General features: G+C 42.6%; 1 protein-coding gene across 1 annotated transcript in view; it reads left to right on the forward strand.

Annotated features, from left to right (window-relative positions):
* LOC146799930 (uncharacterized) overlaps positions 1-13,611 on the forward strand; it is a 62,453-nt gene extending 48,842 nt beyond the window's left edge. Inside the window, exon 4 of the mRNA XM_085620867.1 lies at positions 8,482-13,611. Coding sequence (XP_085476993.1) covers positions 9,597-10,958 — 1,362 coding nt within the window. The 5' untranslated portion in view covers positions 8,482-9,596 and the 3' untranslated portion in view covers positions 10,959-13,611. The remainder of the gene's footprint in view (positions 1-8,481) is intronic.
* The last annotated feature ends 253 nt before the right edge of the window (positions 13,612-13,864 follow it).

Raw genomic sequence — 13,864 nt, forward strand, 5'->3', positions numbered from 1 at the left:
TTACAGTTCTTGGTCCTTAGAGGTGGTTGAAGAAAATCCAAGCATCAACCTTTGGCTGCTGTAGTTCCTCCCACAGTATGCTATTCTATTCCTGAGGTCTTATATAGCGCATGGCTATGCGAAGGTCTCCCTGCGCTGCAATAAACACTGTAGGGAGCGAGATAAAACTTTTGTGGAAGATCAACTGCTCCGTTGAAACTTCCACCTTCCCCAACAACTGGAAACACGCCAAAATCAACCCCCTGCTGAAGAAACCGTCCGCCAACCCGACAGACCTCAAGAACCTCTGATCCATTTCCCTCCTCCCCTTCCCAGCCATGGTCATCGAGAAGGCCATCAACGTCCAGCTATCCGAGTTCATCGAAGAGGACCAAGTCCTGGACACCTCCCAATTCAGCTTCCGAAGCAACCTCAGCACCGAGACCGCACTCCTCGCTGCCACCAACGACATCCGCTTCCTCCTTATATTGAGTGAAACTGCTGCCCTCATCCGACTGGACCACTTGACCGCCTTCGATACCGTCTCCCATCGCACCCAAATCACGAGGCTCCATAACGCCGGCATCCACGACATGGTACTGGACTGGATCTACTCCTTCCTAGCCACCCGAACACAGCGAGTCCGATTACCCCCATTCCTCTCAGAACCTACAGAAAGCAGCTTCAGAGTTCCCCAGGGCTCCTCCCTTAGCCCCACCCTTTTCAACATCTACATGGCTCCCCTCGCAGCAATCATCAAAAGCCACAGACTCAAGAACGTCTCATACGCCGAGGACACCCAGCTGATCATCTCCCTCACAAATGAATCTACAGCTGCCAAAATTAACTTTCACAATGTAATGAAGGCAGTTGCTACCTGGATGCAAGACGGCTGCCTCAAGCTCAACTTCGACTAGACCGAAGTACTCCTCCTGGGACCCAGCCCTCAGCCTGGGACGACTCCTGGTGCCCCGCCACACTAGGAACCTCTCCCAACCCTACGGACCTTGCATGCAACCATGGCATCATACTGGACTCCTCGCTCTCAATGAACAGCCAAATCAACACAGTATCTTCGTCCTGTTTCCAAACGCTTAGCCAGCTTTGAAAGACATTTAGATGGCTCCCCACAGAATCCAGAAAGATGGTCACCCATGCACTCATCACCAACAGACTTGACTACGGCAACGCACTGTACGCCGGCATCACCCAGAAACAGCTCAGGGAGCTACAGACGGTCCAAAAGACCACAGCCAGACTGGTCCTCAACATCCCTGCCATAGCCACATGACACATCATCTCCAACAACTCCACTTGCTCCCTATCAACAAGAGAATTGCCTTCAAGCTACTCACTCACACCCACAAGGCCCTCTACTACGCAGGACTAAAATATCTCAACCACCGCCTCACTTTACACACACCCGCCAGACAACTTCGCTCCGCCCATCTCACCCTAGCCTCTGTCTCACGGATCGACACAACCAGAACTGGAGGAACATCCTTTGCTTATCTTGCTGCCAAGATCTGGAACACCCTACCACTCCACCTCAGGTAATCTGCCCAGGAAGGACCTCAAGACCTGGCTCTTTGACTGAAACTCCACACCCATATGGATCAGCAACCCCCCCACACCCTTCAGCACCTTGAGACCCTCACAGGTGAGTAGCAGCGCTTTACAAACCCTTGATTGATTGATTGAAGATCCGTCGCAGAAAAGCCCGGTCTTTAAGGCCAGTTTCAGTGGTAGAGTGTTCCAAAGTCTGGTGGCCAGAAAGGAAGTGGATCTTCAGTAGGTGGGCTGATGAAGATCTGAGGGCTCCCAGGGAGATCAAGAGAGGCTAATGATCTCAACAAGGAAGAGCTCTTTCTATGAATTACCCTGTGAATACTGCAGAGAGTCTTAAACTGCTCTTGGTGTTCCACTGGAAGCCAGTGTAGATCTCTCAGAGCCTTGGTGGCCGATTGGTGTTTCAAAAGGATTGTCTGGAGGCGTGCAGCAGCTTTCTGCAGTCTCCTGGTGACATGGAGGGGTGATCCCAAAGACATGGCATTCCCATAGTCGAGTCAGGAAAGCACAATGGCCTAAATAATCACTCTTCTGGTGGTGGAAGACAGTAGGGGAAAGACTTTCCACAATAGTCTCAGGATGCCGTAGCACTGTCAGCAAGTATTTTGGCTTGATGGTCCATGGTAAGAACAGAGTCAAGCCAAATCCCCAAGGTTCTTTATTGAGTTTTTGTGAGTGGACAGTTTGCTCAGACAGTGTGGGAGGGGGCTCAGAGCAGAGTACTGAGATTGTTACCCAGCAACATGACTTCTGTTTAGTCTTCCTTGAGGTTTAATTTACAACCAGCCATCCAGCTGGCTACTTCCTTAAGACAAGGAGTCTGAGATAGCTGGCCTGAGCCAGAGTCAGGGAAGATTGACATAACCAACTTGGTGTCTCTGGCATAAGGATCCAACTACAACCCCTTGGAGTGCACAATGTCAGCAAGGGGATGTAGATAGAGATTGAAAGGAGTGGGGCTCAGGGAGGAGTTCTGATGCACTCCACAGCAGGACGGGAGACTGGTTGAAAGGCAGGACTGATCCTGAACCTGAATGGTATGATTCTCCAAGAAGGAGGAAAGCCAATCGAATGCTCTGTCCATGAATCCTCTGCAAGAGAGTGGGATGGTCCACGGTATCGAACGCAGCACTGAAGTCTAGCAGAATGGTGGCTGCGGAACCTCCTTGATCCAGGAGCTGCCTGAGTTTCTCGACGACCGCCAACAGTGCTGATTCTGTGCTGTGTGGAGGGCGGAAGCCCATCTGGATGTAATGAAGGAGTTCCTTATGTTTGAAGAAGGCGGAAAGGTTTTTATTAACATTTTTTTCTAGTAGCTTAGCAACTACGGGCAACAGGGACATAGGCCTGTAGTTACTACAGTTGGAGGGGTTAAGGTAGGAGTGATCTGACAATCGCATGCTTCCACTAGAGAGGGACCCGTCCACAACACAGGAACAAGATTTAATAGTTCTGTCAGTACAGGGACAACACCATCCGGCTCTTGACGGAGCATGTGTGGACGCGTCAGGATCCAAAGGTGAACTGGAATTAACAGTTTGTAGCAGCTCCTTTACCAAAGCGTTCTTAAGCATCCTGAGCAAAAATACTGGAACAAAGGTCCATCAGATCAGAAATGTCCAGAAACACGGAGTAAACGTCCATGATTTTTTTCTGGCAGAAAGACGCCAATTCATCACAGTGCTCAATCGATGCAACCAAAGTAGGGCCGACTGCCAAGGGTTCTGTGATGTCTTTGAAAATATTAAAAATCTCCCTAGGGGCATTGGAATAGTTAGTGATGTTTGTGGAGTAGAAGGCGGCTTGCGAACATTTAATCTCTGCATGATAAAGCATGATGGAGTTCCTATATTCAGCTTTACTGATCACATCATAGGTCTTCATCCATCTTCTTTCTAGATGCCTGCATTCTTTCTTCCGAGACATTAGCTGAGCCATGAACCAGGGGGACCTGTGAGATCGCTGGACATCTTTATGCCAACTCATGGGAAGACCTCATCCAATGAGTTGACCAGCCACTCATTAAACTGCTGCGCGGCTAGATTGATGTTATCCAAGGGATCGGGTTTAGAGGTTTCCGAGGCCTCCAGCCAATTCTCCAAATTAAGTTTGGCCCAAGGACGTTTCAGCCGTTTAACCAGGGAAGGAGGGGCGGGGGGGAGGACATGGGGAGGATAAGGGGGGGGGGGGATAAAAAATTGGTCTGACCAAGATAGAGAAAGAGGGGCGTGGTCCTGAAGATTCCAGAGATTGCGAAACACCAGGTCAATAGTATGACCTTACTATTAGATGGTCCCTACATTAAATGAAGCAGCAGTAGGGAAGCCATATCATGCAATATCATTTTAGAGGCACTACCATGCAGGTCATCCATGTGGAGATTAAAATCTCTGGTTAAAGAGAAATTAGGCCTATCCACAGCTAACCCAGCAACTGCCTCCGGGAGACTTTGAAGGAATTTGGTATAGGGGTCTATATATGAGAATTCGGGAAAGTGAAGGTAGGACCTAAGGTTAGAGAAAAAGCTAAGCTCTTACAATTAGAGATGGTGGACAAAGATGAAGGGCAATTTAGTGACTCCCCATAGACAATAGCGATTCCTCCGCCAACTTTTCCCTGTCTATGCAGCCTTATAATGCGGTAGCCTGGGGGAAGAGCTTGAGTGACATCGGGGCCAGAGTCCTCTGACAGCCAAGTCTCCATGAGAAACATCGCGTCCGGACTAGCCTCAGATAGAAATTTGAATAGGTCTAGCTTGTGGACAGCAAATGAGCGACACTTGTCTAGATAGAAATGCCAAACTACTGGGGAGAATATGCAAGATCCCTGGGAATAACTCAATCCAGGCTGCGCTAACCAACCATAGTAGTTGCAAGACCGTGATGGAAGACTAAGGTCAAAGGCATGCATACAGGAAGCGGATGGTTGAGTATGAAGTGCTTGTAATTGTCCACGTGTTTAAGTTACCTTATCTGATGGGGTAAGGGCAGCATTCCTGGTCCCGGAAGTGCGCAGCCCGGCTTGCCTCAGGCATGCCTTTGCTGCACCAGTGGCTCTTCCGTGCCTCGTCCCTCATTTAAGGCTGGCCGGGCAAACAGCTACAGTGCACAAAAACGGCAGCTCTAATGGCACAATGCAGAGGAAGCAAATCCTCATTTCCCTTGGCCCCACCCTCTGACAACTCCCAGTAATTCCCCGCAGCAAAATTCAAGCAGCCACATTTTTAAAAAGAGGATCGACGATAAAATTCACAGCCCCCCTCGTCCCCGTATTCCCTGCAGCAGATTTCAAAACAAGCAGGTATTTTTAAAATTGTGTCCCTTTCCCGATGCCTGCCCACTGGTAATATTTGGGAATTAACCCAGTTTATCTCAAGGCTGGAGAAGTGCCCATAAATATTGAAGATCTCACATTTTCAACAAAAAAAAGTTTCGACTGTGTGGGCTAGGTACAATAGAATATCATCCGCATAGAGGGATAGCATTTCCTCCCATGTATGATCCCATCCTCAGCCCCAGATTTGGGTGTCGACCCGAATCAATGCCATCAGCGCCTCTATTGCTAGGACTAATAGCATTAGTGAGAGAGGCAGCCCTGCTTCATGCCCCTCTCTAATGGGGAATTCCAGAGAGAGGACACCATTGGCTTTGAGCTGCTCCCCGGGGTTAGTATAGAGCAACCTGACCCATTTGAAGAAGCTGGGACCAAATCCCATCTTGCTCACAATGCCGAATATGAAGGGCCATTCCACTGAATCGAACGCCTTATTGGTGTCCAGTGAGGCTACTGCCAACGGAGCCCTAATTCCTTCTGCTGTGGCAATGTTCAATGTGATCGATCTATGTGGCATAAACTCATTCTGGTCTGTGTGTTTCAAATCCAAGATTACCCCTCTCAATCGGTTTGCCAGTAATTTGGTGTTCTAATTAAGCAGAAATATCATCCTGTAGGAGGCCCACCTGTCTGCAGGCTTCCCAACCTCTGGTATAAGGACAATGGTTGCTGTGCACATACGGTGAAGGAGTGCCCCTCTCTGTTGATGCAGGAACTGTTAATTACATAATTTTCAGAGAAGCTTGTCCGATTAAATGGGCCTCATCTTGCTCTGTGTACAGTGATTACCAAGCTAACTGAAATTACCTATTAAACAGCATTTATGTTATGTGTTAGTTTGTTTTGTGCAAACAAGAATAATACCACTTTATATTACAAATATTTGAGTTGAGCATTGTTAAAAGCATTTAATTTGTGCTAGTTTTATTAAAACAAAATAGAAATCTATTGATGCTTTTTTTGCTTAAACCTAGAATTATTTTAGGAAGTAGATTTGAAAAGTGAAATTCTTTATAGGCCAGGTAGATTTCACTAGCATTTTGCCCTTTGGGTGGGTTTTGTGTGTAAATAACTCCACACCCCAACAGTTTGATGCAGTGTTTGGACACATCTTGATAATGACTGCCGTATAACTAGGATCGGGGAATACTGAGCATATCATAACAAAGACTAGCACATGATGGGTATGATAAGTTTTGAGGTATTTGTATAGTGTGTCATAAAACAATTAAACTGCCTTTTAATGCATAGTATAATGAATGTGCCGTTGCATTGTTTCCCAGTTGAGGGATCATGAATTCTAACCTTAAAACAGTGCTCATTGCAGTAGTGCTATTTTTGCTTTTCCTATTTATGTTTCTGGCCCAAAGTTATTGTGACCCTAAAGCCCTGTCTCTTACCATATGAGCTGATGCAATTTATCACCCACATGTCTTGGAGGGTTGCATCTTGAACCTCACATGAGGCCATACATTTTAGGATATGTTTGGTTTGTGGTTGGAGATGGTTGTGTCTAGGCTGCTGGGTCTGCAGGTTACCATTCCATAGTAGTATGCTGCCCTTTGGTCTTGTATGGCGCTTCGTGTTTGTGGTATCATTGTTGTTAGTTGTTTCGTAGATTCATACCCTCTCTCACTATCTGCTGCTGTTTTTGTGAGTAGTTGTAGGTTGGGTTGAGACAAGTCTGTAGTTAGCAATACATTTTCTAGTTGATAGTTTTAGTTGCACTGAATGCACCAGTTAAAAGGTGCTCTGTTCTCTTAAAGTACTAGACATTTCTGTAAGTATTTTGAGTATTGTTTGATGATCTCTAAGCTCCCATTTTTTGTATTGTGTTTTAATAATCTTTAAATACAAGCATCAAACATAGTATCAAGTGGGGGATCTACCAAACCAGCAAGGCATCAATTAGAGCCTAATGCATACTTACAAAGTGTAATAGTTCTAAATCAGTTACACTAATTGTTTAAAAGGGTACTTTAAAGAAAGACTGTCCGGTATAAAACTAGGCTGTGTTGTGTTTCAGGAAGGCAACATTTCTTAGACATACATCACGTAAGACAGTATTTTGTATCATCTTCTCAGGTGCTCATTAAGTTTAGGGTCATTTCCTGTGTGCTGCGTGTGAATTGTTTCAGCAACCCTCCAGTGACCAGCAGCTTCAAGCCACTTGCTGAGCCTGATCAGTCTAACCAGTGCTTGGCTATTCTTCTCCTACCAGATAGCAGGGTAAATACAGAAATTGTTGTCTCATTAAACACCTTTCAATGAGTTTACTGTTATCTCACAGTAGAGTGCTATCAATGAGCTGGACTACAATATGTGGATAAAAATCTGCTCTGCGATTTCCATACCTGGTACAAACCTATCTCATGTAGCTACTTGGGAGCCGAGTATACTCTGTCATTTTAATCTTGCACTACCAGAACTTGTTTTAACTTGTGCATAAGTCTTGTTCAAGTCAGCTTCAGTTAATCTTACACCTCTTACTTGGATCTGATTAGCAGATCTGATTGCTTCCTGATTGATCTGTGCATCATATGTAACACATCGAAATCTAATGGCACCCCATATGGTTGACTGCAGTTTGTTTGAGATTGTGGAGAGTGTTGAAAGACATTTGCCATTTCAACTTAATTGCTTAGGGTAAGGTTGCAAACACTATGAACCACCCTCCCTCTAAACAGTTTGTGTTGAACCTAATAAACCCACCCTTATTGAACACATGGTCAATCTCTGTGCATGCAGCAGGAACCAGTAATACACTGAAATGTGTCAGCCCCTCTAATCGCGCTTTGGGATCATATAGACATTGCTTGGCCGCTGTCTTTGTCAGTGAACGTAAGGATATCATATGCTTTGACATGCCACCCAATTCTCATTTTCCCTCTAGGATTTGTTTTTTGCCCTGAAAATGATTCTGCTGTGTTGTTATTTTCAATGTAACATCATTATTTCCTAAGCTATGAACATGATAAAGTGAAATGTATTAATTAATTGTCTTGCTGTGGCATAGGTCTTAAGCCACAACTCACTGACCAAGGACAACAAGGTCAACACCATTATGTGTTGTTGCATATGTCACTAGTCAAATGAATGTGGACTTTGGTACATGTTTTCTTTAAATGTTTGTTAGAGTTTTATATAGCACAAACTAGACCCGAAGATATCAGGTATCGGAGCGCCTACATGAGCACCAGTTTTGTTACAGATGGACATATTCATTTTTGTTAGGCATGGGGAGATTAAGTGATTTGCCCAGAATCCTAGGATGTTGAACGTAGTTGCCGAGACTCTCATCCGGTTCCTCAGCTTCAAGGTCGACCGATCTAGCCGAAAAGCTACATCCTCTCCCCAAATTGGGCTGTTCTTATTTTCTTGCAGCATGATCAATGATTGCCGATTTCCATAAGAATGATTATGGTCGATAGTGGTACAGTGAGCTAAAAAGATGTACTGCATTGCAACCTAGAGTAATTACCGGTGGCTAAAATTTATTCAAGTGTTAGATTATTTTTTTTTTTTTACATTTCTTCAGAGACATAGTGTACACTTTGCTGCTTATAGTTTACGACATTACAGGTATTTTTGTATCCACAGAGAGGAGATTCCTGAACTTGTAATAAGATGAAGAGTATTGAAGAAATCATGACAATACTGGAAAGCTATCTGATGCTCGAGAAGATCCAGAAATGATGCCAAACAGTAATTCAAAATAGAACAACTCAGTAGGAGACAGAGAATCTCGTACGTGAACAGACTTATCCTGCAGGAACATCAAGTGCAATCCGGCGGCTTCAAGAGGCCAAGGGCATCTATGCTGCTGGTCCCAGAGCATCCAAATAAATTAAAATCACAAAAATTACACTAGCAGAACACATCCAAAATGTAAACATGCTAGATACCACCCTTTATCTTAGATAATGATCAGATACTTCTAAAAAGTGCTCCCCTCTCTAATATGACAATATCAATACTATGGTGTTAGTCCATCATAAACGCTGTTTTGGCTGGACCTTACAGTCCGTAGAAAGAGGTATACAAAACATAGGTGTACAAAACATGAATCGTGAAGCAGACATCTGAAAGTTAAAAGAAAGAAGTGTTTGGCTACTTGCAATGCAGAACATTATTTTAGAACATAACGACTTGGTATTGAGTTTTGTTCTTTTCGTATATATCATAAATATTGTCCAAGAAACAGACTATTTAGATAAGCTGTGAGGTTTATTCTTTGCATGCATTCTAGAAATTTCCTAACGCAGGTTGAAAACACAGCTCCTAATAGAAAGATCATACATATTTTATCAGTCCTGCAAGAACAGATATACTGCAAATACCTAGTGAAGATTAAAATATAGTTAGTGATTCAGGAACCACAATGAGTCAGCAAACACATTAACATGATTTATGCCAAAATATAACGCTTAGATTCTAAACCCCAAAGAAAAAAACATACAAACAACGTAAGATGAGCTTTGGCTTCTCCTCATTACTGAAGTATCATCACCAACCATGCACAGGGGGAAACGCATGAGGATATATTGAATGTGGCAATAGGGTTCATCAGCCATCACAACTGAGAGTTCATTAACAAACAAAAGAAATAATATAAAGGTTCTGTGTTTGTGAGAAGAGTTTTAATAACTTCTGATCCCTACACTGCCACCAGTAACAGCCAAACCGAAAGCCTATTTAGGTGTAATGAATGTAAGATGACTTTTAATGAGTCATCGGCTCTGTTGGGCAAATATCAAACACATACAGCGGAACACACAGAGGCAGGCAACGAAAATGGAAAGAGCTTTACTCTTTCAGCAAACCTAAAGATCCATCAACGAATGCACACAGAAAAACCTTACACCTGCAGTGAATGTGGAAAGAGGGTTACTTTCTCAGGAAAACTAAAGATCCATCAGCAATCACTCACCGGGAAAAAAGCATATCCTTGCAGGGAATGTAGCAAACACTTTACTTATTTATCAAAACTAAAGGTCCATCAGGGAAAACAAATAGGGGTAAAACCATACACATGCAGTGAATGTGAAAAGAGCTTTACTAAAGCATTAGATCTAACCATTCATCTGCGACAGCATACAGGAGAAAAGCCACACACATGCCAAGAATGTGGAAAGAGCTTTAGTACATCCTCAAATCTAAAGAGCCATCACCTAACACATACAGGAGAAAAACCATGCACTTGCAGTGAATGTGGAAAGAGCTTTACTCGTTTATCAACTGTAATGAAACACCAGCGTTTGCACACTGGAGAAAAACCATACCAATGCGGTGAATGTGGAAAGAGCTTTAGTATATCTGCGAATCTAAAGAGACACCATCTGACACACACGGGGGACAAACCATACACATGCAGTGAATGTGGAAAGGTCTTTAGTAGATCTACATATCTAAAGAGCCACCATCTGACACACACAGGGGAAAAACCATACATATGCAGTGAATGTGGAAAGAGCTTTAGTAGATCTACGTATTTAAAGAGCCACCATCTGACGCACACAGGGGAAAAACCATACACATGTAATGAATGTGGAAAGAGCTTTACTCAAGCATCACACTTAGCAATCCATCTGCAATGGCATAGAGGAGAAAAAGCATACACATGCAGCGAATGTGGAAAGGGCTTTATTCGCGCATCAGCACTAACCGTGCATCTGCGCAGGCATACAGGAGAAAAACCATACACATGTAGTGAATGTGGAAAGAGCTTTTCTGAAGCATCTGGCCTAACCATCCATCGGCGATGGCACACAGGAGAAAAACCATACACTTGCAGTGAATGTGGAAAGAGCTTTACTCAAGCTGCAAACCTAATCACCCATGTGCGAAAGCATACAGGAGAAAAGCCATACACATGCAGTGAATGTGGAAAGAGCTTTAGTAGATCTACACTTCTAAAGAGCCACCAGCGAACACACACAGGGGAAAAACCATACACATGCAGTGAATGTGGAAAGGGCTTTAGTAGATCTACGTATCTAAAGAGCCACTATCTAACACACAGGAGAAAAACTTTAATCCGAGAATGTGAAAGAGCTTTACTCAAGCATCAGGTCTAACCATCCTTCTGCAATGGCATACATAAGAAAAAACATGCAAATGCAATGAATGTTGAAAGATGTTTAGTAAATCTAGTCAACAAAAGGATCAGCAGCTAACACACAGTTGAGAAAAAACACACACATGCAGTGTAGGTGGAAAGAGATTTGCTCAAGCATCAGTCCTAACCATCCATCTGCGAAGACATACAGAAGACAAATCATACAAATGCAGTGAAGGTGCAATAGGCTTTGCTAGCTCAACATACCTAAAATGCCACCAGCAATCACACATAGGAAAAACAACATAAAACATTTAGGCTGTTTCAGTCATTCATAAACTGTAAGACACATCCTGCAGATATAAATAAGGGAATGGCTTTTATGATTTATTATGCAGAGTGGTTAATTAGTGAACACAGAAAGAGGCAATAACATCTGGAGGGATGTGAGAAGGGCTTCCATGCTTTTTTGCAACTACATGTGCTTGGGCAAATATACACACAGGAAAACTCATACATAAGCATCAAATGTGTTTTTTTTCCCCAGGAGTTTTATATAGCGTGAACTTGACCCGAAGTTATCAGGTATCAGAGCGCTTTACATGAGCACCAGTTGAGTTACATAAGGACACATTCATTTTTGTTAGGCACGATGCGATTAAGTGATTTGCCCAGAATCACAGGATGATGAGCGTCGTTGCCGAGACTCAAACCCAGTTCCCCAGATTTGAGGTCGACCGCCCTAGCCGGTAGGCCACATCCTCTCCCCAAAGAGGGAGGCTGTTGTGAAATTATAAGTCGTTTCAGCAACACATCCAAGAAAATAATTTTGGCTACAGTAAACATGGGAGGGCTTCTTTCACCTTTCAACATGCGGAGTTACAAGGTTTATGAAGAAACCGTGTCTAGAAATTGCGAATGTCAGGTAAGATTCAATTATTGTGCTTTCTAGCTTTGAAAAACACAATAGTAGGTTGAAACTACCCTCCCACTGTGGAAGTTGCCTTGTGCATGCTGTAAGGAGAGATGGCTCTTTGATCCGATTACTCGGTATGTTGGGAGCCTTAAACTTTGTTGACATAGGGGCACATTTTTCTATTTCATTCATGTACATGGGGATGGTGGAGGACTTAATGAATTATGTAAACATTAAGGTCCAGGTATATTTCATTATATACATTTTCATCATGGGGTTCTGATGATGTTATAAACAACAAGGCCAAAGGCCATGTGGTTTGTATATATGAGCAGATCCCTTAGATTGGAATGTAGGGTCATTTCATGAAAGTTATTCAGTTTGTATTTTTTATATTATATATTTTATATTTATATTATATGATTATTTTATGGTAGTTGGGTTGAATAGTTTATCGTTTTTCAAATGCGATTGTTTATTAAAAACTGTAGGTGAAGTCTGTATAAAGGTGGATTTTTATCATTGGAATATTGAATCAACAAAACCCAATAGTAAAGCGCTGCAGACTGGTTTGAGGCTATTCACTTGCTGATGAAATCCATGTTTCATAGAGACCCATGAAATGCCTCCAGAACCCCATTCATATTACTGGATTAATCACTATGTGATTTTCCTGTATTAAAGTATGATCTTATGTCATTGCTCAGATCTGGCAAATATGCGTGCTTGTAAATGGAAGAGTATAGTGTGTTAAGGATAGGCTACATCAATCTTTTTTATGTATTTTTTGTAATAGTAATTTTGATGTGTAGGATGGCCAGATGACACCATTTTACAGAAGCCTTTCAAGTCTTGAATTTTCTTTTAACAGTCATGTTAATGAGGTCTGTCAGTTTCTATTGAAAAAGAACCATGATTACAAAACCTGCAATGTACTAATATATATTCAATTAAATCCTGTCACGCAGCATCCACATGACATTGATTCATCTGGCCATCCTTATGGTGTCCTACTGTTCCTATTTAATAGGAAAAAAAAGAATTCAGAATGCATTTTTTTACTTTTTAAAAATATTTGATTTCACTTACTGTTGGTAATCTTGTCATATCTGTAAGCAACAATCCAGTTTCGAACAGGTTTCCCTACTTTGTGTACAGATTACACTTTAGCATAGATATTGTCATTCTGCTTTGTTGGGAATATTGCTTTAAGGATTACATGTTAATTCATTTTTCCCTTATTAAACCGCAATGTTTACTTTCATGGCACTTGGTCTGTACTGCACACTTGGGAACAGGAACGGTTTTGGGGACATACATGCATGTCTTCTATCTCTGATAAAAACCAGGAGAAGCAGTGTGTGCTTCCCAGGTTCAAAAGATTTGACTGTAACAAACCCATGGGGGAGTTAAATGAAGCTTATTTTTTTAGAAAAGCAGATCATGCGTTGGAAAGCTGCAGATAGTTTATACCACTTCCTAAGTATTCTCCTTGCTTTGAAAAACTAAATATGAAGCATGCATCATTCCCACCATGAGCTTCCATGCTAACTTGATACAGTCTACTCACAGTTGACATTGATTTGTAGGCCCTAAATGATGGCCCAGAAGGGAGATCTTGCTAATTGTCTGCCACAATGGAGAGCTTCACTCTCTCTGGAAGGTGGCTCTGTGGAAGGCCCAAAATTATGTACAAATACTTTCTTTTTGTTTCATTGAATTTGTTTGACTATAAAGCTGCGTTATATGGCTAATATTTCATGGTGAGGAGGCTTTTTTTTTTTACTGAATTATTGCTTTTGACTAATGCTAAACGGTAAATCGTCCTAGTCTTGTAAATAATAACACCGAATGTATGTTGATGCACAGACTGTAACTTGTGTATGTTGGAAGGGGGTGTGAAATTCGAGTTGGGAAATCTTCAGTTAGTCATCTATTAGCAAAGTTCATAAGGAGCAAATTACACTCAGCAGCTTTGCACTGTATGATTTGTCATGCTGTATTCTCGT

The sequence above is a fragment of the Triturus cristatus genome, chromosome 8 (genome assembly GCF_964204655.1).
Source record: "Triturus cristatus chromosome 8, aTriCri1.1, whole genome shotgun sequence".
Lineage (NCBI taxonomy): Eukaryota > Metazoa > Chordata > Amphibia > Caudata > Salamandridae > Triturus > Triturus cristatus.